Source organism: Manacus vitellinus, unplaced genomic scaffold (genome assembly GCF_001715985.3).
Source record: "Manacus vitellinus isolate BGI_N305 unplaced genomic scaffold, ASM171598v3 scaffold_7_pilon, whole genome shotgun sequence".
In the NCBI taxonomy this organism is placed as follows: Eukaryota; Metazoa; Chordata; class Aves; order Passeriformes; family Pipridae; genus Manacus; species Manacus vitellinus.
This window is the reverse complement of record NW_021940813.1, coordinates 26,957,018-26,980,316: the sequence shown is the minus strand read 5'-3', so window position 1 is coordinate 26,980,316 and position 23,299 is coordinate 26,957,018. Positions and strand designations below refer to the sequence as shown.

The 23,299-nt window shown below is 41.6% G+C and overlaps 2 protein-coding genes across 3 annotated transcripts in view; one reads left to right on the top strand and one right to left on the bottom strand.

Moving 5' to 3' along the window:
* Nucleotides 1–370: 370 nt before the first annotated feature.
* Nucleotides 371–4,958, top strand: RPL31 (ribosomal protein L31). Its single transcript, XM_008924084.3, has 4 exons — nt 371–517; nt 2,049–2,174; nt 4,093–4,205; nt 4,731–4,958. The coding sequence occupies exons 1-4, from the start codon at nt 390–392 to the stop codon at nt 4,760–4,762; spliced, it is 399 nt and encodes a 132-aa protein (XP_008922332.2). The 5' UTR covers nt 371–389; the 3' UTR covers nt 4,763–4,958.
* Nucleotides 4,959–5,400: 442 nt separating this feature from the next.
* The window catches only part of TBC1D8 (TBC1 domain family member 8), a 47,876-nt gene continuing 29,977 nt past the window's right edge, over nt 5,401–23,299 (bottom strand). The window contains exons 6-20 of one of the 2 annotated variants that reach the window (XM_018084140.1): nt 22,870–23,077; nt 21,511–21,705; nt 20,094–20,276; nt 19,553–19,703; nt 18,291–18,505; nt 17,356–17,473; nt 12,881–13,166; nt 12,301–12,430; nt 11,905–12,003; nt 11,278–11,346; nt 9,699–9,939; nt 8,398–8,463; nt 7,729–7,818; nt 7,471–7,571; nt 5,401–6,308 (exon numbers count right to left, since the gene is read on the bottom strand). In XM_018084140.1, the coding sequence (XP_017939629.1) occupies nt 5,850–6,308; nt 7,471–7,571; nt 7,729–7,818; nt 8,398–8,463; nt 9,699–9,939; nt 11,278–11,346; nt 11,905–12,003; nt 12,301–12,430; nt 12,881–13,166; nt 17,356–17,473; nt 18,291–18,505; nt 19,553–19,703; nt 20,094–20,276; nt 21,511–21,705; nt 22,870–23,077 (2,611 nt within the window). In that variant the 3' untranslated portion in view covers nt 5,401–5,849. Of the gene's footprint in view, nt 6,309–7,470; nt 7,572–7,728; nt 7,819–8,397; nt 8,464–9,672; nt 9,940–11,277; nt 11,347–11,904; nt 12,004–12,300; nt 12,431–12,880; nt 13,167–17,355; nt 17,474–18,290; nt 18,506–19,552; nt 19,704–20,093; nt 20,277–21,510; nt 21,706–22,869; nt 23,078–23,299 lie in introns of those variants that run through there. The other variant, XM_018084142.1, reaches the window with a different exon arrangement.

Genomic DNA, 23,299 nt, shown 5'->3' with positions numbered 1-23,299 from the left:
CGTGCTGTCAGTCCCTAGAAGGAACCGCTTAGGCATCGTCATGTTCCTTCCGGGCCGGGCTGAGCTGCCCTGCCGGCTCTCCTTGAGGAAGGAGGGCTTTGGACACACAGAATGGGGACGGGGCCATCGTAGGAGCGCTTGGGGCTGGCCGGGAGCCCGCTCTTCATGTGAGGCGGTCATAGTATCGGGTGTGCTTCCTGCGCCTCTCAGGCAGATAGAAGTAAAACACTTGTGATACTGGAAAGTTGCTGCGTGTAGCCTGCGACTGGTGCGACCCGGGGGTTAATTAGGTTTAGGTTTACAGTTCCGAATGTGGGAGTTGTGTGGTTCGTAAGGGTCTGGGGAGGACGGGAAAAGTCCCGAGGGAAGTTGGTTTGACGCGTGTACGGATGTTTTTCAGCGTTGCTCAGATGGCTCCTGCAAAGAAAGGCGGCGAGAAGAAGAAGGGGCGCTCTGCCATCAACGAGGTGGTAACGAGGGAATACACCATCAACATTCACAAGCGGATCCATGGCGTGTAAGTTGTTGTTATCCCTTATGTTAAGTGGCATTTGGATGCGGCTTCGATAGGTTTTAAAGGGCAAAGGAGGACTGTCCTTACTGCATGTTGTTTGCGGTCTCTTGTGCCTCGGTTGTGTCCCTTGGAAGTAGCTCTGTACCTGTGCAGCGCCACACTTTGTGTGTGGCTTTCTTTGCTGGTGAGTGTTCCAGGACTTGAATTTGAAGGTAGATCTATTTACTTCTGTGCACAGGTTGTCATTCTTTCCCAGGCAAATGTTTAAAGTTTAGCCCACTGATTAAGTTTTAGAAATTATATTGCTGTAGTCAAATGATTGGCTTTGTGCTTGTCGTGAAGTCATGTGAGGTGTAAATTCGGGTATGATTTGAGTTAAAAGGATATTTGTTGTGTGTAGATGGAATTTTACCTGATAAAATGTTGAACCTCGTAAAACCGTGTAGTAGTGAAGTATTTGAGAGGAAACTGCATCACCCTTGCATTCTGTGTATGGCTGCAGTCATGTGGAAGACACAAGCTGAATCAAAATGATTGGGGAAATGGCTGAATTTAACTTGGAGAGAAATGAGGCAGTGAAATATTGTAAAACCATGGGTGAGAAGGGGAGGCAGGGGTATTTTTTAATTGGTGGTAAGATGTTCTGGCCTTGCCTGTTGATTGGCAGTTCAGTCTGTTTTAAGGCAGATGATCCTGCTATCCACTTTTCTTTTTGTGTTATCCACTTTTTGTGCATGGTGTGTGCTAGGGCTGCAATGCTTTTTGTTTAATGCTTGTCTCACTTGTGATCATGCACCCACTTCCCATTTCTAACACTAAATATCAACAGCGATGTGCAAATAATACTAAATATAACCCACTGTGGGACCTGAGGCACTACTGATACAGCTTCATGTCACAGTGTGAGTATAACATATATGGCAAAACACTCACAGTGCAGCTCTAACTTCTGTTGTGAATGCCCAGTCCTGCAGGATCTATCCATAATGGGCATGAGACAAGCTATACTGGTAAAAAAAACCCAGTTCTGATGGTGGTACTGGTGCCATCCTGCTGGCATGAGAGAAAGTAAGTACTGAGTAGGAGAAGCTGTTATTCAGAATAATGTCAGTTTTATTCTTCTGCAGTTTATTTTAATACTGTTACGGTTCTGTCAAGTTTGTATTACTGTTGTTGCACTGCTTTTCTCATAGACCTTCTATTCAGTGTCTGAAACCTCTGATCTCTCCAGTAATGTTGTGATCTTCCAACACACTGACATTAAAACTGAAGGCTTAAGATTCAGGAGATCTTGGGGTTGCATAGTTTTACTGAAATTATTCTCCCTAAGTATACGAGGTTTCTGTTAGGCACAAGGTTAGTATCTGCCTACCGGGGTAAAAGTGTAGTCATGCTGTGATGCAGCTGTTTGTCTGCTGTTGAACACAATTCTTTAGGTTGTGTGTTTAGAGAACACCAGCGAATGCTGCAACATGCAACATTGAATGCTGACAGTGTCCTGAAGTTAAAGAAATGGCTCTTGTGTTTGTCCTAGGGGCTTCAAGAAGCGGGCACCACGCGCTCTCAAGGAGATCCGTAAGTTTGCGATGAAAGAGATGGGAACTCCCGACGTTCGCATTGACACCAGACTGAACAAAGCAGTCTGGGCTAAAGGAATAAGGTGGGTTTCTGCAGCTTTCCTTACTGGGTGTGGAAGGACTTGGAGGGGTAGAAACATTTGTATGCTTCTTGCAGTGTTTGCATTTTCTTTGCAGATGCGTTTTTTCTTACAGCATACATGCCAAGCTAATCTTTCTGTCAGCTCTGTATTCTGGTCAGTTCTCCCAGCATATTTGTAGCAAAGCTTTGGCAAACTCTGGGACTGAAAGAGCTTCCTTCTACTTCTAAGACTAAAGTGAAGAAAAGAAGGAATGTGGGTTTAGGGGTGGAGGGTGGGGGAAGAAAAAGGATTGGGGTGTTGTAATACTGAAGTACCCTGACCCCTATCACATCAGACACTTTTTATGGCCTTTTAGTGATACTTTTGGTCCCAAGATAGGTGCCTGGGATTTGTGTAGTGTGTCTGAACAGGATTAGATTTTAAAGTCTGCTGAAATGATAAATGCTGTGCGAGGTGGTAAGTAGGTGTGTTTTAAATAGGGCCATTAATCTTTTCTTCAAAGGACAAATGATAAGTAGTTTGAGGGTCAAAAACTACAGCTTCCATTAAATCACTGCTACAGAGGCAGCTGATTTGGCATTTGACATGTGTAAAGATGGTCCAAAAGAACTGCTGTGAGGAGTGGAACTTCTTAAACCATAATAAAAGGTTAATTGGGATTGATGTTTTGAGTGATGCCCTGGATACACAGAGTTTTAAACCATGTCTTTTGGGAGTTGGATTCCTGAGTCATATTTACAGTGGTTTACCTGGTATTGTGTGACGAAGCCTTCCTTCAAAAGCAGAGTGGGACTAAGTTATTGGGTCTTGTGGACAGGGTTTTTCTGTCTTTCCTGTTAAACTTTACAGTTCATACCAGTGAAGAAGTAGCAGTGGAAGCAGGAAACAGCATAACTTCAGAGGTTTGTAGTGAGGCTACTAACCAAGACTTCCTTATATTAACTGGTAGCAGTGTGGTCTGTGGAGCAAGAAGTCACCATATCTGTCTTTCCAGTTTGAGCTTGCAGTTTTTACTGGTTAGAATGCATAATGTATGCAAAGTAAGATATCATCCTCTGGAAGGATCAGGAGTGGCTAAAATCACCCATGTCAGCTCCTATGATAGTGAGTGACTTACATACAGTATGAAAAATGCTTTTGACTTGTGTCAGGAAGGGAGTAAAGCAAAGCAAGTTCCTGTGTCTTGATGACTGTGTACTGCTACACTGTGACTTCCCTGTTACAAACAAAATCATCTGTGTAATTTAGTTGTGATTCCAGGGGCTTAGTGAGGAAGCAATGTTGATCAGTTGTGTGCCTCTAAGTAAGATCTTCGTTCAGGTTAGACACTCACTTGAATTTCCATGTGACTTCTGGCATACAGATTGGGCAGTACTTTAACTCTGGACAGGGGCCTTGGGCTTTCACAGCAGATTGGTGGGTTTTTCCTCACCATTTTCTATTGTAGTAAGAAATGCTTGTTAGTAACAGCTGCTTGCTGATCATGTTCATGGCGTTCATGTTCACATTCATGATGATCATGTTCACTTCATGATCACCTTCGCAGCTGATGATGAAGTGACAATTTCCTGGATCAGTAGTGGACAAATGATGAACTTCTGGCTTAATGCACCTACTGGATTATGGATTCATCTTATTCAAGGCTCACTTCAATCTTACCTCCTCACTTTATTAAAACTAAACAAAAAAACCCATAAAAATCTCTTTTAAGGCAAACAGTACAATCTCTTAAAGGTACAGGATTTTTCTCTTACTATGAGGGTGAGATAGAAAGAGAATTGACTCATCATGTCTTTGCACAAATAAGCAGAGCTTAAGAATTTGGGGGGGGAGTAATTATGGAAAAAAGAACTTTTCAATGAATTCACAGGTTTCAGTACATAGTTTACTAAAAATTAATCTACCATCTTCATTTTAGGAATGTTCCTTACCGTATCCGTGTACGTTTGTCCAGAAAGCGCAATGAGGATGAAGATTCACCAAACAAACTGTACACACTGGTCACCTATGTACCAGTGACAACATTCAAAGGTGAGGAAGGTTGCATGCCATCTCTCATGCCATGTTTCTCTGCACAAGTAGCAAAGCAGGACAGCTCCTCCTGCAGTACAAAATTCAGATGAAAAGCATGCTGAAGGGCCAAAATGCTTGCTTAAACTATATCTGCTGTAGAAACCAGGGCTGCTAGCTTGCCTGATCTGCATTAAAATGAATACAGAATTTTGTGAAATAGTCATGTAAATTTTGAGAGATCAAGAAACACTGGCCAGAGTTGTTAGGGTAGTTTTAAGGTTTGTTTTCCCATATGAAGCCCATCCTCTGATGTCAAAAGCTCAGGCAGGTTGAGCCCTTTCTGCTTGTCATCTGAGAAAAATCAATTCTGCATATAAAAAAACCAACTTCATGTTGTATCATACTTGCCTATATAGTTTGCTCTTCCAGAAGTAGATCAACTAACTAGCTTTGAAACAGCTTCACATTTTCTTGTGAAGACTTCCATATACTTTAAGGGAACTGTCTTAGTAACAGTTGGTGATACAATTTCTTGTTTTGCAGGTCTACAGACAGTCAATGTGGATGAAAATTAATCAGATTTGTATTACAATAAAAGGATAAAAAGAAAGTTTATTCCTAAGTTGTTGTTTTTGTTGTCCAGTCTCTTCAAGCTCTCAGCTGTGAAACATTGAGTTGAACAGGTACCAACGTCTTAAAGTATCTTGTTTTCTTTAGACTTGTACATAATGGTGTAATTTGCTTAATTAAAGATACTGTAGACTTCTGTTACATGTGAATGGAATAAGGAGAAGATGTGAATGTTCTTTGTGGATGGCAAAGTCCTAGTGCTTTTGTTCTGTTCCTGGGGCAGTAAAGAGACACTACACAGGTATTTTAAGTTAAGGCCAAGTTTGTTTAAAAAACACAAAAGGAAAACCCAACCAAAACTGATGCCTCATATATTTCATACATGTAATCTCTTGTGGATGACATAAGTTCCCTGTATTTAGTCCCCTGCTGGCCTCGTAGGCACTCAGTAGGTTTCTCCCAAAGCAGCTCTGTATGCTACATAGAAACAGCTTTCTGACTGGTGAAGTAACTGTGATCATGCTAGCTCAGGGAATCTGTGTAATGAAGTAAGGATTAAAAGTACTTACCTTCCATAAATCAGTAAATACTGTCAATGCCAGTCTTGTACAAAAAGGGTTTATTGAAAAGTGCATGTTTTTACAGAAGCACAGTCCATGTACATTTATCATTTGAGCAAGACATACAAATTGGAATACAATCAAATATATTAAAATAGTTTCAATTACCAGCATTGAAACAGGTTTCAGTATTAGTGCAAAAAAAGGCAACCCAAACTGCAGACAGCAGATGAGAAGTGTTTTCCCCTGTTTAAAAAAAAAAAAAGGACAACTGGAGCCAGCCTCTGGTCTCCCAGCACGGAAGAGGGCTTCAGTGTCTTCACTCTGTAGACAGATGTTTCCTTTTACATTCAAAACAAGAACATAATAAATCAATGGCACAAAACAAACCTACGCACCCTTTAGCTTTTAAAGCTCTTAAACTGAAAACCACAGACCAACAAATTATCAGAAGTCCACTGCTAACTGAAAGCCTTTTACAGTATGTGCTTTGGCATAATTTCAGTGCATTTCAATTTTTACATGTTTGCTGCTACTGCATGTTTGGTTTTGTATGTTCATTCCGTGGTGAGCAGCTCACTCCATTTGTTTTGAGACTATATTGATTTAGCTTTGCATTCTCAAGTTTTGGTTTCAGTTCTAAGGGTTTTTCAAAGAAGTTAACTAATGATTGTTCAGTCAGGAGGGATGCTAAAATATGTTCAAAAGAGACAGTCCAGTCCCCTTCAGTCACAGGAGAAGGTTGAGAGTCTTTGTGAGGGCTCTTCACAGTGTCAGTAAAAACAGCATCCTGGTCTGAAGCAGAGGCCTCGGGCTGTAAGTCCTCAGTGAACTCATCTGATCCACTCCCCAGGCTGATGCTTCTTTGTCCTACTTCTCCAATCTGAAGTAACAGTGTAGTCACAGTGGCAATGGCTTGATACAAATCATTCTCCTCTGGATCTTCATGAAACATGCTGTACAACGTCTTGCAGAACTGAATAAACTCTCTCTGTAAAGGATGAAAAACCAACATCAAAGTACTGAACAGCCATGTTATGGGATCAGTGCAGGAGTCAGGGGAGGGTACAGTACTGCAAAGGCAGGCAGAATGCTGTGTACATTTATATGCTCATTTATAGCTTCTGCCTGCTTTTAAAAAATGCTAGTGAAGGGATTTCAACCCCCACTGGTGCTAGGAATCCTTGTGCTGAAATCAAAGAGGGAACAGAGCAGTGAAGTATTTTGATGCCTTGATGAAGGAGATCTGGACCTGCCAGGTGGCCAGAGGGCAAGTGAGATATAAGGCAAGGGATAGTCTCTTACTGGTGGCTGTTACACAGAGTGAGTTATAACCAAAGTCATCCACAGGCCTGCAAGCCACCTCCCTGTTTCTCTCCCATCTTTCCCCAGATCTTTTTCTTCTGCCAGCAAAATTCAGACATCTTCCCAGCCTCTTTCCCTCCCTCACTCACCCATCACAGGTGATTATCAGACTAGAGAGGATGTTTCAATATCCTCAGTGTGATGCCTTAAGGAGAGCTTATGAGTCCCTGCTGAGCTGACAGGTGAGATACATGCCACCCATTTAAAACTTTATGTACCAACACCAGTTTGTTTTACTAATATGGGACCCTTTTCCCTCCAGTAGATTTCCTTATGCCAGCAACATAATAAAAAGCTACTGGCATTAGGGAGGAGATAGTAAGATGACAACAGCCTTCAGCTGGTTTACTTCATGCAGTTTTAGTCAGTGTTGGGCTATGACAGGGCAAGTCCCAGTTGGTGGTGGACTAAGAAGTCACTGGTTTGGTGCAGAGGAGGTATGGGAAGACAGAACAGCAATATGCGTTCCCGGGAATTCCTGGGCTTAGGAGGAGGGCTTTATCCTGCCTGCATAAGCCTGTTTGCTTGCCTGTTCTGCTGCAGGTGAGTGTAAATCTGAAATTCTATTCACCAGACAGTCTGAGTAGAGGGACCTGCTAAAAAGGTAGCTGAGAGTTTTTAAACACATGCTCTGTGGATCAGAGGACCCCAATCCTTGATGCATGAAGGACTGAATCCAAGTACAGGCTGAAGTCACACCTTCTCAGAAAGAGGCAAACTGTTGTATTCAGTCATTGCATTTTAAGTACACTTACTTAAAAACAGATTACAATCTCTAAGGTACATACCTGGCTCATTTTTGGCAATTCTTTTTCAGTTTTAGTATCTTTTTCTTTGGCTAGATCCTTCAGCATCTGCTTCAACTGCTTTTGGTAATCTACTGCATCACCTTTTTTTGGAGCAGACATAAAAAGGAGAATTAATTTTCAAGTCACTGGAGTAAATTTACATTTCAAAATAAACCCCAGAGAGCAGAGATAACATGGTAGGGATCACAAGTGGGTTATCTCATATGCACACGCATTAGAGAACCATTTTGGACATACCATTTGATTTTCCAATCACTAGTGGTCTTGATGTTGACAGCAAAGGATTCTTTAATGGTGACTGGCTGTCTCGCTCATTTTCTGTGAGAGCTATCCAAGAAAAGTGACAAATGTAATCCTTTGAATTCTGAATAATGGTTATTTATGTTTCTAGAACTTAGATATTTGAAGAAAGCAAAATAATGGGGCAAATAAGTTTTTAAATACTTTCAAGTATTTAAAATTATGTTACTGTAAGTAAGACTTATTCTGCACTTGGAAGTTTGCCAAGAATGGCACATTAATTAAAATCTCTGAACAGAGGAACTACCACAGAATTTTGTCACCTGATCAAAACTGGATCAAGATATGATAAGTAGATCTCTACTGTACATGGAGTACAAGCCATTCAGAAATGTTAGTTCATATTTTGTCTGGAAGTAACCATGTAATTGGTTGCAAAAGATCTCTGAATACAGCAGATGTGTGACATTGTAATCTATAAATTTCATCCAAAAAAGGTTTGACTGGAGTAATTTGTAAAATGTGATGAGCGTAACTACAAATGTACATCCTTTACGCTCCCAGTTGGAAGGAAGCAAGATTAAGATTTTCATTAAGCAGCTTTTTCCCAAAAGCAAGAGATTTTTTTTGGAAAGAGAGGTATTCATTCTCTTTCAGATTTCTTACCCGGTGGGATATGCAGCTTATATAGTAACTTTATCTTTTCATTCATTTCTCCATTATACATAATATCTGCAAGGCAAAAAAAGAACAAGAAGGAAGTGAACCAAAGCACGCACTTCCACAGTTTAAAATAAATCAGGCATCTCTCTGTGCACAAAGGATAATTGTTTACATGGACAATAAACATATGGCCAGTGTATTACTTTAAGTTGTGCCTGTCAATGAGGAACAGCAGGTGACAGCCATCTGTTTGGTCTTTGTTCTTGTAAAGTAGATTGGGAGTACCTAAGCCTATGGAGCTTCAGCATTGTTTAAAAATATCATGGAGGATGGCAGGGAATCTAACAAAGGCTGTTTGTTGCCACAAATTAACAGGAATGTGAGGGGGGAGAGACAGAAAACTCTGGGGACATGATATTCTTAGTATTTCTCCCCTTCAGCTCTTACTGCTGTTCTACAGAGTAAGCCCAAAGGAGATACCTATTTAACGTGTAATATAATTCACACTTTCAATGACCACTAAAAATAAGATTCTGAACTTTCAAATGCACTGAAATACTGTGAAGAACTTTTTTAATTTAAAGTTGTATCCATCAAAGAATCAAAATCAAATAACAATATAATACAGAATGCCTTAAGGTTCACATAAAAAAATTCTAAAAATCTTAAGTGGCAAGAACAAAAATGTATGGATTTTTACTGAAGCTTTGAATGTTGATTCAGTTTTTCCTGCTTGAGATCAGGCAACAGTTGAGATATGGCACTTTCTCTTCAGCCAGATTTTGGGACAGGCAGCCTCATCTCATTAGGACAGCTGGTGGCCTCAAGACCAACCCAAGCACAGCCCTCAGTCCCTGCTGGCCAGATTTTTTTTGTTCTGCTTGAAGTCAACATGTAAGGCAAGCAGCAGTGTTTAAGATTAAGTCTTTAACAAGTGGTTACAAAGAGATATACTGAGATTTCAAAGATATACTGACAGCAGCCATCGAGTAGAGAGGATTTCCTAGCATTCCATACAGACCCAAGTATAATTTTAATTCATACAAGATTTTAAACAAAATTACTATTGTCTAAGATATCAATTTTTTAATACAAGATTCAGTCATCTCCTTAGGCTGTCTTTTAAATCAAATTGACTTTGGGTGATTGGAACACAAAAAATCAGTAAAGGTCACTGATTAGGATAATGACAAGCCCTAAAAAAACATCCTCCCCTGCCAGTCATACGGCATTTTAACATTCACATCTCTCACACGTGCCATCCCCTTCTCTGCCCACCTTCCACCCTGCAGGTGAGCTGATACCTAAGCAGCTGGCGAGCCCCTTGAATTCGATGAGCCGGTCCATGTTCTCATCCAGGAGCCGGAAGGTCCTTTGGGCGAGGACGTCAGTGTGCTCCCCGCAGGTCCAGGGCGACACCAGCCTGTACAGGTTGGTGAACTGCTGGGCATCGATGCGGTACTGCTCAGCGTACGGCCGGCTGGGGTCGTGCCGCTCTGCCACCGGGCTCGTCATTTCCCAGTAACACCTTATTAAATGTTCCCTCTAGGAGAAATCGGAGGCGGGAGAGGGGTTATTGCACTGCACAGTGTCAGAGAGCACCACCAGCAGTAAAAGGCATTCACATCAAACTGCTGTAAAATGCTCGAAATTCTCTTTGCGTGAGGTGTCACACTGACACCAAGACCATTTCTGTGTGAAAAAGCAAATCTTCAATCAGAGCAGCCAACCGCTCTCACAATTTGTAATGGACAATTAATACATTTGAAGGGAGACCGTGCAAATTCTTGGAATAAATTCACTGTGGGCTACTGAAACTCTATTAGCCACATCTGGCCCAGGATGTTCCTAACCAGCCAAAGGTACAGAGGGTCACAAAAAACACAGAGTAAGCATTATACAGGCTTGACCTGCTCATTTATTCTCTCTCAGACATCTCCATTTGGATACTGTACCTATTAGTCTTCCCTTAGGGAGAGGCAAAACAAAGAGTCCTAACGAAGCAAGCTGTCCTCAGGGAAGCAAGGAAAATAAAGAAAAAGGAACTACCACCAAGAAATTAAATAAGAGGAGTGTGAGCCAGTTAAAGCTCAAAACCAACAGTGAGCAGCAGGAGCGAAGCACTGAAAAACAAGCTCCAGCAGCATCATCTTACAACCACTAATGGAAGGAGGAGCTGCTCTTAGTGACAAAGCTGTGTAACACTAACAACATACCACAGTCATATTCTCAGTATTTATGGCTGTGGACAATACACAAAAGAAAGAGTCCATTAAGGACACTGATTACAAGCTTGGACCTCTAAATTAAATACAGTTGTATAAGCTTAGATGTCCCTGTCTCCAAATAACTTTACTACAAGTTTTGTCAAATATCACCTTGACAGAAAGGAACCGAAGTAGAAACTCCTTTCAGTTTAAAAAAAAAAAAAAAAGAAATAAAACTGTTAGAAATTAGGAACAAATAGCAAGGACACATGTTTGTGGAGTTTTCTTTCCCTTATGGAAAACAGTCTGCCTTTAAACAGCATTAAGAAAGCAGGACTCAAAAGCACTGCCAAGATCACAGTGAGCAGAGCTACATATTATTTAATTTATTCTGCATGTGAAAGTTACCAGAACCTCACTTGTCAGGGACCATTTCCAAGCAGCAAGTTATAAAGGAAACTCTGGAGCAATTCTCCTCTGAAGGATCTGTGCATTACTTACTACTCCTCTTTAACAACTGCGCAACCACGGAAAGCACAAAATGGCATGATCCCATCCAAACAGCACCGCCCAGGCACAGGACATGAGGTCCTGGGCAGCAATGCAAAGTAACAGCTGGAAGTTACACCCAAAGAAGCCTCAAATAGCGCACTGGCCGCTTTTAAGGGAGACTGACCTTGAACAAGTCATACAATTCCTCTAAATCTTCAGGAAGAATTGAAACATCTGGGATGACAACTCTGAGCTTAAAAAGAAAGAAAATCATGTTAGTGACAGTCTCTACTGCCTTCATCGCTGACACGGGCAGGCCCATGAGCCCTGCAGGGACTGTACTGACGTGCTACAGCTGAAACCACAGTATTGAAAAATCTTTGCAATGTTTCCCCCTTCTTTAGGTTCGCCAGTTGGACAGGTCCATTGAAAGAGAAATCCCTCAAGGGCTATTACAAACAAAGACAGGAAGTCCCTAAGCTACAGGTCACAGGAGGCCAGGGAAGCATCACATCGTGCTCTGTCTCTTCTTACACTCTTCCCCAGGCATCTGCCCGGGGCCAGCCATGGTCAGAGACAAGGCACTGGGCTGGATGGCCCTGCAGTTGTTCTTAACTGTAAAGCCACCCTAGAAAATAATGCACACGGCTGCAAAAGAAAAATCCTCAGCATCCCAGGAAAGAACTTTTTCCAGGGACAGTAATGATTCTCCCTTGTTTCAAGGCCTGATGGCACCTTTTTAAAAACTAAACCGGTGTGCCCCCAGAGAGGCAATGTTAAGCTACCTCAGTCAAAGTAATACCCTACTTACCACATTTTGCTTGGTTGTATCTTCGTGGCTCTGCAGGACACGGATTCGGTGTTTGTAGCGCATGTGCTCTATCTGTGCCACAGAGTGGTCTCCAAATTTCTACAAGAGAGGAAAAAAAGTTTATTATTTGTGTAGTATTTTGTGATATTTGTATTTCTCATTTACTGGAAATAAAACTTTTAAAGTACAGCAGGACCTTGAAGAAAAAGCATACCCAGTCTCTAACTGATCTCTCAGTGTAAGTATTCATAATACACCTAGTCTTGTGCATTTGAGCACTTTAGCTAAGGAATCTGTAAACGTGTATTAACTTCCAGAGCATCCATGTTAAATTTAACCTTTTTCTTCTTTAAAATTCTAACTTAACTGACCAGTAGATACAGAGCAGTATTTTACCTCATAGGAGTCGTGAATCAGGTTTGCTATTTCAGTCACTGGAGAGGCTTCCTGGTCATCACTAAAGAATGCGTGGTGATTACCAATAGGTGGTAGAGGGCTTTCCTCATTTTTGACATGCTCTAAAAACCTGAAGAGGAGAAATACATAAGAACACAGATCCCACTGCACTATGCTCTTCTCAATTCAAATAAGCAAACAAGTCTTATAGCTCAGACTTAGAAATAAACTGGGTTTGGGGCAAGCTTGGCTTTTCAGAAATGGCTTTGTGATTACTCATCTGAGGAACAGCAAGCCAGCCAAATGACTAAATGCTGCCCAAGGAAGAAAACTTCTGTCTCCTTGAAGTCTGGAGCAGGAAGCCTGTCACTCCAGGGAAGGCACGAAGAGCAGCAGTAAATATTGCACGTTGACGCAGTCAATGCATGTCTCAGCGGTGCCAGGAAATTTCACAGGACATCTCGTCCCATGTACAAAGCCCATTGTTTAAGGCAGACACTGCAAAAGCAGCAACAGCAGCAAGGCAACATGGAAGGTCCTGCTGGTGCCTAGATGGAAGGGCACTCCTGCATGGCCATACCTGCTCAGGATCATCAAGGCCTGCCCATCGTCCTTGCTGTTACACAGATCCACAGCGTTGGCCTCCAGGATGGCCAAGCCCAGCTGGAAAATGGCTTTGATGCCATCATAGAAGAAGCAGTCTACAACATTCACAGCACTTTCCAGGGGCATGATACTAAGGAAAAGGGTAAGGAACCAGGAAAGAGAGATGGAAGCTAAGGCTGTCAGATCCTTCATATGTTCAGCCAGCTCCGGAAGTTGCTCTTTTATAAGCTCTTCAAACACTGATTGGTCTACCTGAGCACCTGCAAGTCACAAAAAAACAGAATTAGCCAGGATTGATAAAGAAAAAATATTCTTTGAAGGTAATCATTGCTGTCAACTATCAACTGCAAGTTTCTTAAAATTTAAACTGACAAGATACACATGCATATACAAAGAAAAATCCCATCATCCTCCAGCTGTGATTGCAGCCCAACCCTCATGTCCATAGTCCTTACTGTACAACTTTCTGCAGAAAGAGTGTGTTGATTCTCCTAAGTGTCTTTAGGGTGCAATGAAATAGTAATAGCAGCAGCTGTTGGTTTTGGCTACCAGAGCAAATAGAAATTAAGTGCTAGCAAAAGCAATCTTAAAGCATTTTACTGTTCGATTTGGGATCTATGCAGTGAAAATAAGACCGCACGCATTCCTCTCCACTGTATGTACTCAAGCAAGTGGGCAGTAAAGCCTTCATTCTAAGTGAGGAAATGTAAGATGGAAATCCAGATATGGCTTACACACACTAAGCAGGAAAAAAGTATTTACACATAAATTCATGCACAGATATAAATATATACTTACATGCATAATTATATATATATAAAGAACAAAGGATTTCTGTAATGCCCAGATAAAAGCTTTCCTAACTGTCCCAACCAGTCTTTCCAAAAGAGCAGATCCAGGCTATGCTTTAGCTACTAGCTCAGTTCTGCCTTGTCAGCAGCTACTGTAGAATCAATATAGTTTCTTATCACTGAAGTGGCCTGTGTCTACAAACCAGATCTGCCACATCAGGGCTTTAACTAAAGACACTACAAGTTAAAAATATTCCTGAGTACAAAATGCAGTTGGCTTTTCAAGTATTTTCTCTTTCCTTTCAAGTTATTTCATTTCTTTCTCATAGTCCATATTCTGTTAATATTAGCAGACTATTTTAATTGCTATGAAATTTCTGAGACATATATATCCCTAGCACTCAAAACTTCTGTTATTCAAAAGCAGAATATAACCTGGACAATCTGTGGCAGAGCGGCAGTGTCTTGTGGCTTTGCATCCAAATCATGGAGAAAACAAAACCAGCTCTGACATTTTGCTGTCTTAGAACTTTTCACATCAAGCCACAGAGAGCTTCTAATGGTGACTGAACAAACATTACAGTACCACAAATCAAAAGCAAGTGCCCAGGGGCATGCAAAGAGCTTTTGAGAAACACATCAAGCATGGTGCTTTAAAGAGAAAGCCTTCTCACATCAGATGGTCATGAGCAAAAAGGGTAAAGAAAACAGGAGAAAACAGACTGGGGTTACTCAGTAGAGGGCAATTTTTGTGTTTTGTTTTGTTTTTTTTAATAAGCTTAATGCAAACAATTTAATAGCCATAGTTAACACACACACAAAAATTGACTTGGTTTTAGAGGTTTTTTAAGGAAGCCAGAGACTGATAGGCAGATACATATAAAAAGATCATTCCAGACTCACTGTCAAAAGTGAATGTTTAAAAGGAACATGCAATGCTGCCTAGATATTTCACAGATGTTTTTATTATAAGTGTTGACATTACAGATGAAAGTCAAGTAGATGTATTCAAAGGGACTTTTCTTCCCACCTTTTCATTGGGCTCCCAGAAATCATGAAATCTGAGCAACTGAATCTCTAATGTGTTACAGCATGAGACCATGACGAGGTAGGAAAATACCAGGGCATCCATTTAAAAAATGATGACCCAAGATGCAAGCTAAATGATATCTCCAGGACTGAAAAGGCAAATCAGAGAAATGAAATAAGGTTTTCAGTGTTTCAATAGTTACAGTATCAAGATGATGACAGCCTAGCTAAGATAAAGCAGGGTAAGATGGCCTGCTGGTTTATGCAGAGGATAGAAAAGTCATGGTAACATGAGAATAGGATATTCATGACCCTTGCCATCACTCTTGACCCAAGAACAACTTGTTTCTATCTTGCAGCTATCTGCTTATAATTTCCTCTATGCATTGCAGAGGGGAGAAGGAGAGAGGGAATTCCTGAAGGAGGAGCCCTGCCTGCAGGCCTTTCACATTTGCAAGCAGTGAAATGAAAATGCTTGTGAAAGGACAGAGTGGTCATAGATGGAAAGGCTGAAGGAGGGAGCTGGTCATGTTATGCAAGCAAAAAGGTCGAGTAAGACTGAATTGCCTAAGCAATTTTGAAAACAAAAATTATAAATAAATAAACACACAAATAAATAAATAGAAGATTTTGAAAGTCATAAAGAAAAGGCCCAAGAGAAGAAGGCCTGCTATAATCAAGGTCATTAATTCAGTAGCTGTTTTGACTGTAGAGATTACTGGCTGACACTGAAGAGGAAAAGCACAGTGACAGGTAGCAAGGTTAGAGGTCATCAAAGTTACAGAGAGATCAAAATTTGGACAACAGTGTTGGCAGTACAGACAAAGAGGAAAAGTTGGGTCTTGGAAGTGCTATGCAGGAAGAAACAATACAAAGTTTAGACAAGGGCTGGTTGCAAATCAAAAAAGAAGGTCGACTGAAATGCGAAGCCAAGAACACTAACTCGGGCAACAGGAACCAGAGGTGGGGCAGGGTGGAGAAGATCAGTAGCACCGATTTGGGCACATTAAGTTCTAGGGTAAACCAAAGTTGCAGAAGTAACTGCTTAGTGAAGCAACCATGCTGAAAAACTAGACCTCTGCCATTCAGAGGGAGCAGGGGAACTTCCAAGCTGAAGCTCCTGGCTCTGCACTGTAGTGAGCCATGGCAGTATGTCTTCTAGAGTCACAGCACTCTTTCCTTGGGGTACAGAGGACAGGAAAACAGAGAGACAGGACAATTAAGACTCTCAGCAGTCAAACAATGTACACTGCAGCTGTGGCAACTGACAGGCAAGATACAAACCCAAATTAAGCATAACTCAAGGCAGCGATATGGCTGGCCAAGTGACACAACTCATTAGTTTGGCTGTGGAGAATGCTACTTAGAGGCAATAACCCAGCAAGCATCAAAGTTATCAGTAACTCAAGGCACACTGATGATACCTAGAAATGCACAAGGTCAGATAAAACTGTTTCTCTTTTAATCAAGGAAGGAGGCAGACAAACATGGAAGTCAGTCATCAAAATAGCAGTTTAAAGTCACGTGGGAGACAAGAAACAAAATTCTGACAAGTGGGACAGTTACAATGCCCAGTCCACTAGTTGAAAATATCAGTGGCATTCAAAGCACCACAAAACATCCTAAGCATCCAGCTAACTTTGGAATAACTCTGCTTGAACTTACTTCCTGCCAGTTCAGTGACAAGACAATAACTGTCCAGCAAGACAGTATCAGAAGGGAGGTATGACAATCCCATCCTTCAAGGAAAAGACTGGAAATACTCTCAAATATCTCCTTCCACTCCCCAGACATCATAAGAGTGCCCAGACCATTTCTACCTCCCAGAACCACTACCACCAGGGATTTCCTCCTATCCCCATTTGCTCCCAAGTGACCCTGATCCCTCCCTTTGCCACAGCAATGGTGTAACACCAGATGGTGTAGCTAAGGTTAGCATAAAAGAGGAAAAAACTATCAAACATTTCTGCAAGGGGAGGAATTCACTGCAAAGAACAAATACTCTTCTTGTATGCATTCCTGCACTTACTGTGTGGAGCTGCTCAGCCCCTCTCTGTGCTTGAGGCAGATGTTTGCACAACAGTTTTAAAAATAATTGCACTGCAAAGAGCAGGAGACACAGCACAGGCAGTGCATGGCACGCTCTGCAGAGTGACAGGGCTTACTTCCTAAATGCATCTCACATTCAGAGGGTTTTGTATCAGCCTTCATTACAAATAGCTAATTTAGGTGCAAACCTGCATTGCTCCAGCAGCCAGGCAACTCAGACAGCTCAGATCACAAATACCTACTCTAGCAGATCTTTCCTAGGTTCAGCTTAGCTCAAGTCTCTAACCAAGACCTGTAAGCTTTTCTGTTTTTACCTAACAGGCAAAAGTGTCACTGCCTTCTGATCAACAGGAAAGAAAAAGACAAACTGTAAAGTTGAGCATATATTTACAGATCTTGCAATTCAAACCCTTCAAACCAAAACCAACTCTGGCTGGAACTGCTGTCCCTGCACAACACACAAGTAGATGGACCACCTCATCTGTGGGGTCTGGATCTCAGCAGACCCTGAGCATTTTACTCACCCCTGTGCAGTGTGGCTGCCCCTTCCCTGTCTGCAAGAAGACAGACACCAACTCACCTATCACTCGGTGGTTGAAGTAATCCGGCAGCATTCGCTCACACACAGCAACCAGCAGCCAAAAGGCTTCCTCCTCTTTGGCATACAACAGCAACACGGAGGTCAAAATATTCATAGACTTACAAGGGTAAAGAAGAAAATGGGATTTGTTAGTGACAAAAGCTCAATTGTGGCAACTTTTATAGAAAGAAAAGTAGCGCAACATGATGTAAACAACTAAAAAAAAAAAAAAAAAGGAAGAAAAAGAGACATAGACAGCAAATACATAATTGCAACCCAAAGGCGTAACAAGTTTTTCAAGCCTTTGTATACTGTTTTTCATAAGAGCAACAGGAAACAATGGAGAAAAGCACAGTACAGGATTTGCCTAAATAAAAAGCAGGTAACTGACAGTGCAAGATGTTTTGGGGCTGCTTTTGCCCCCCCACTTTCTGTATCAGGATTGATGTTAATGAGAATTCAGGGAGCTGCACAGAAATTAAAGTTATTTTAGCTGGCCAGCTGGACAAAGTATTTTCACCATTTATCATCAGTTTTGAAAGACAGTGGCAGAAAGGTTCATGAAGCCTCTGCCCCAGTGTACTACATGAACCTCATCTCTGCAGGCCAATTTGCTCTGTACTGCCTCCAGTGCAAGAAATGCACTTTTGAACAAACAAAAGCATCAGAAACATTTTTTTCCCTCCTGTAACTCTAAATGCAGTTTGCAAGACACTGAAGGAGTATTTTTATAAAGGCAAAGCCTTTTGTAAAGCCTACTTGTTTTCTGGGGTGAATGACGTTTAATAACTAAAATTATGCATTGTTACTAACTAAAGGGACCTTATTTACCAAAAGCACCATTAAAAACACTCCCAACAGAACAATAAAGTAGAGAGTGGAGAGAAGGAGAAAAAAAAAAAGCAGTGAGTGTTATACCCCTGGGAATTTCTCACCTGGCAGTATCCTATTTTGGGGTTCCTGTGTGCGTATGCCGTGAGCACCCTTCTGAGGGCAGCGATCCCCATCTCGCTCTGGAAGGCGGGGTGCTCCGGCAGCGAGCGGTGGAGGTCACGCTCGATCTCCTCTGTCGCCATACAGCACTTGCCCATGGATGCCTCCACCAAATGTATGTAGTACCCAGGATGGGAGGCAAGATCCGTCTCGGCATCTGAGAGCAGCGGGGAGAGAGACAGAGGAAGACAGGAGTGGATTAGGACAATGCTAAACTTAGTGTTGTGGGAATTATTGCTCAAAAGGACCTAAGTAAGATGGTTTTCCCCAAGGCGAATTTACTGAAATTTCCAGGGGGATAAAATCCTAGCAGAATACATGTCTTGAAAACAAAATAAGCATTAGCAAACCTTACATGACAAAATATCATACAAAACACCTTAAGTGAGCAAAAGAGTTGTCCAGCAGAAGGTATTACAGAATCAAAGAATGGTTTGCATTGGAAGGGACCTTAAAGATCATGTTCCAGCCCCTCTGATGTGGGCAGGGACACCTTCCACAAGACAAGGCTGCTTAAAGCCCCATCCAGCCTTGCCCTGAACAATTCCAGGGACAGGGCATCCACAATTCCCCTGGACAACCTGTTCCAGTGCCTCACCAGACACACATATTACTGGGAGAAATTTATTCAGCGGTGTTCACATCCTCCAAGGAGGAAAAGCTCCACTTTTTACAAACGTCTGAACATGTCATATGACTAAACTTGAGATCATATTGTAAGCACATTCTGGCTCTGCCAGATCTGTCAATGAAATGAGTTGTATTTTCCATCTCCAGTTTCTGTAAGCCCTGCCAACATTCAACAAGAAGCAGGAGCAGGACTGTCGACTTTAAGATGTCGTTATTTTGCAGTAATTTGATTTCTCTAGGGTTAAATCAATATTTATACTACAATCTAATTACTGCTTGAAGATGAACACTGTTTCATGAAAAAATTTTAAATTACATAGATGTTATTACAAAGATGTTATTTTGATTCTTCTGCACATCATATGATGTCATCCTGAGACAAAATTTTTACATATTTACCTAGGTACTTCCTTGCATTTATTACTTCAGTTCAGATCATCTCTCTTCTGTAAGTAGTATCACAACATCCATGTAAAGGACATTTAACTGCCCTTGGGAGATTTCCTACCTAAATGTTTTGCCATGTCCAGAATTAGATGATGCCTACAGCCAACATATATCTAAGCATGCCCACCTGAGAAAAGCAGCCAGAGTTTGCCTCTTAAGGATTCAGGAATTCCCATAGCAACAAGTTTTCTGATCTTCTCTGTGCGAAACATGCACACAGTTCTGCCGTATTCTACAAAATGATCATCCCACAGGCTTTCTTTGATTTGCTCCCTAGACTGGGAACAAGAAGATATATTTTAAAAGAACAAATCATGTGCATGTGAGAACTGGTAAACAAAAACATTTTACATATTAGAAATTCTGCAAGGTATTTCCATTACCAATGGAAATGGGAAGCCTGCCCTAGGGACTACAACTTTCCCCATTTTGCATATCCAATTCACCACACAGAGAGAAAAATTATATATATTCACCAGAAAAAAACAGGGGCGGACTGAGAAAAAAAAAATTCAAGCATATAAAAAGCTGTTATCTCATATCTAACTTCTCCAACCAATAGAGAGTGCATTTTACTAAAAATGTGTATATTTCTGAACATAACCTCAGCTTTTTTAAAAACAAAAAACTCCCTAAAACACCTACAGCTTCCCCCAAATCTTACATACCTTTCCAAAATCAAGGCCTGATATTCCTGACTGATGAAAGTCTGACCTTAGTGCTTCTGCATTGAGCAAGTAACTGTTCTCCTTTTCACATTCACTTCTCTCCTTCATTTGTGAAGCCTCTGTTCCCAGATGTGCAGGTTCACCATCCCTCAGCACACACATGGATCCAAAAGCAAGACTGTTCTGCAATGCAGAATCAAAGTGGCAATGACTGAAAAGAGGCTAAGAACTACATCCTCAACTGTCCTCAAGACACAGAGCTGGGTTACTCTTCGCCTTTTGCATTAAAACCTTTCACACCTTTTAGCAGGAAAGGTCTTACTCAAGACTTTATACAAATTATTGTTCATTTGCATGTTAGGAAAAGGGTTGGTACTTTAAACCAAAAGTTGTTAGCAAATGCTAAATGTCCTTCATGACAAGCTACCAAACAGTCTTTTACTATTAGGATTTGAAAGACAGAATCAGAGAACAATTTAGGTTGGAGAGGACCATCTTTTTCAATCCCCTGCTCAAAGCAGGAGCTCTCAGACCTGGTTGCTGGGGTCTGTGCTCAGTCAAGGTGAGTAGCTCCAAGAAAGTAGAGTCCACAGCCCCTCTGGGCAGCCTGATCCAGCTCTGTCCACCCCTGAGGGGAAATCTTTCTCTTTTTATCTACTCAGATTTTCCCTTGCTGCACCTTGAGGCTGTGGCTGCTCATCTTGCAGCTGGTGCATCCAAGATGAGTCTGCCTCCATCTTCTAACTCCCCTCTATCTAGCGGTAGACTGGCTGAAGAAGTCCTGCTCCCTCAGCCTCTCCTAGTAAAGCATGTACTCCATCCTGTCTTGTAGCCCTTCACTATACTCCAATTTGTCAGTGCTTTTCTTGTGCAGTGGACACAGTACTCCAGATCAGCTTCAGAAGCGCTGAATAAAAGGGAATAGTGACATCCTGTGACCTCCTCGTTACAACCCTCCTAGTACAATAGTGCTGACCCTCAGTACTGTAAGAGCACACTGCTGACTTATAAGCTTGACTTGCTGTCCACCATGAGCCCCTCACCTTTTCCACATGGCTGTTCTCCAGCCAGCCAGTCCCCAGCCCCTCCTGTCACAGAGGGCTACTTTGTCAGGTTTCACATCTGCTTCTGTTGAACTTCACAAGGTCTCTATCAGCCCATTCCTCCCTATTGCGAGGTCTCTGTGAAGGGCAGCCCTGCTGCCCACCATATTCACTGCTTGTTTGTCAATCACAACCTTGCTGAGGGTGTGCTCCATCCCATCAGACAGGTCTTTAAAGAAGGTATCAGATATCACTGGCTCAAGATCAATCCCCCAAGGAAGGCAGGATAATGAACTAATGGAAAGGAGAAAAAGGGGGAAAGGGATGAGAGGGGGGAGAGGTGGGAGAGGAAAAGGAAGAGGAAAGATCAGTACCTGATTGTTATTTTGCAAGTTGTTGCAGTGCACTGGGTTGATGGAATTCACTTCTTTTAGCCTCTGCAGCAGGTTCTCCACTAAAGTATCCCGGTCCTTCAGCTCAATGAACTGAAATGCTGTCTTGCTCCTTATGCTAACAATGATGGGGTTAGGGAGAAGGCTTGTGTCCTCCATCTTCTCTATACTGATTACCTTTTCCAGAAACATTATAGAAAACACACTTGGCACCACATCCACAGAAACACCTTCAAATATTCTACATGTACCAAAACGTACAAACACAGCATTCATATGCATGTATGCTTTAAATGTGGTTATTCATACTGGTTCTCCTTGATCAAACACATCCTACCACCTGAAGTTCACGGTCTCTTTAGATGCTCAAAGCAGATACCAAAAAGTATCCCAGATGCCTTTTTTTTAATAAATGACTTTGCAGCCCAATTCTGGACAGTAGACTGAGGGGAAAGATAAGAAAGAGGTGTATGATTAAGAAAAGATCTATAAAAGGATAAACTTGATCAAATTCTGGGGGATGAAGGAAGAAATTTACTTTCACACTTTTGAAGATAGGGAGAAACAGCTGTTTTATTATTTCTGATTAAGTATATAACACTGTTCTCTTAGTGTTTTCTGTTTTTATAACAGAAGGTAAGTTGCTACAACTAGGATATGACTTGGATGTTACTCTGTTATTACTCGAGAATGAAAGGAAAGCTTTAATTAGGAGATCATAACAACATTGTATCCACAGCAGATCAGGCAGATGTTAGCCAACAGCTTCTGTCTTCTCTTCTACTCCCACCACCTTCCCATGTGCTCTCCCCTCCACTTAAATACATCTTTGATTTCATGTAAATTTGTTAGCTCATTACTGCATCCAGAACATCCCCTTTTTCTCTCTGGCCTACAGCTTTGAAAAGTATCAACAGGTTTGTTAGAGGTTGTCTATGGAAGGAGAGTTTCAACACTTTGAAGTGTTGATACCAGGCAAGGATGCTTTTACATTGCAGAATGGTCCAAGCTGGTCTCCATCAACATCAAGCTGGACATATGTGTTTGTGGAGCTGGGAGGGGGAGCCCTGTCCAAATCTTGGGCCGAGCAGATTCTGCTTTTGCAAGTCCTCTGTCCTGCTGCATGACCTGTCCATACTTCACTTTGAGGATCGTATTGAATCACCCGTATTTCTAATGAGACCCAGAACAAGCTGTACCACAATCCTGTAGGCATGATACACACAAGCATCCTACTCTTTTTCATCAAACAACACTTTGCAGATAAGTCAAGTGACAGTGGAGGCCTAGGGAAGAAAAAGGGAGATAAAGACCCAAAATGAAACAAACAAATAACTCTACCTCTCTAAGTGGGATGATAACAGTGCAGCAACCATTTTCTTTGCTAGCAAAACAGATATAACTGTCGGAAGTGTACATCCTTCCCGCTGTGTGACAGCGACTAAACGGCGTCCAGAGAGAACAGTCTACAACTTCATGCAGCTTCTCCTTCCTGGGTAATCTGAAGAAGGCCCGAAAGAATTCATTCTGTGCTCTGGCTTCAAGATCCCTGAAGAAAAAGCAGTAAGAATGAATCACAAGATCTTGAAAGGCAGAACATACAGTGCAAAGTTCGCTTTTCTTGTTGGCCTCATCAAGAGCAAGGGATACAGAATAAAAACACTGTGCACAGCAATCTTCAGTGCCTATGTGAACAGACTGCTAAAAGACAAACTTTGAAATACTAAAGAAAAAGATTACCAGTAACTGCTTGTTTAACAATAAGGTCAAA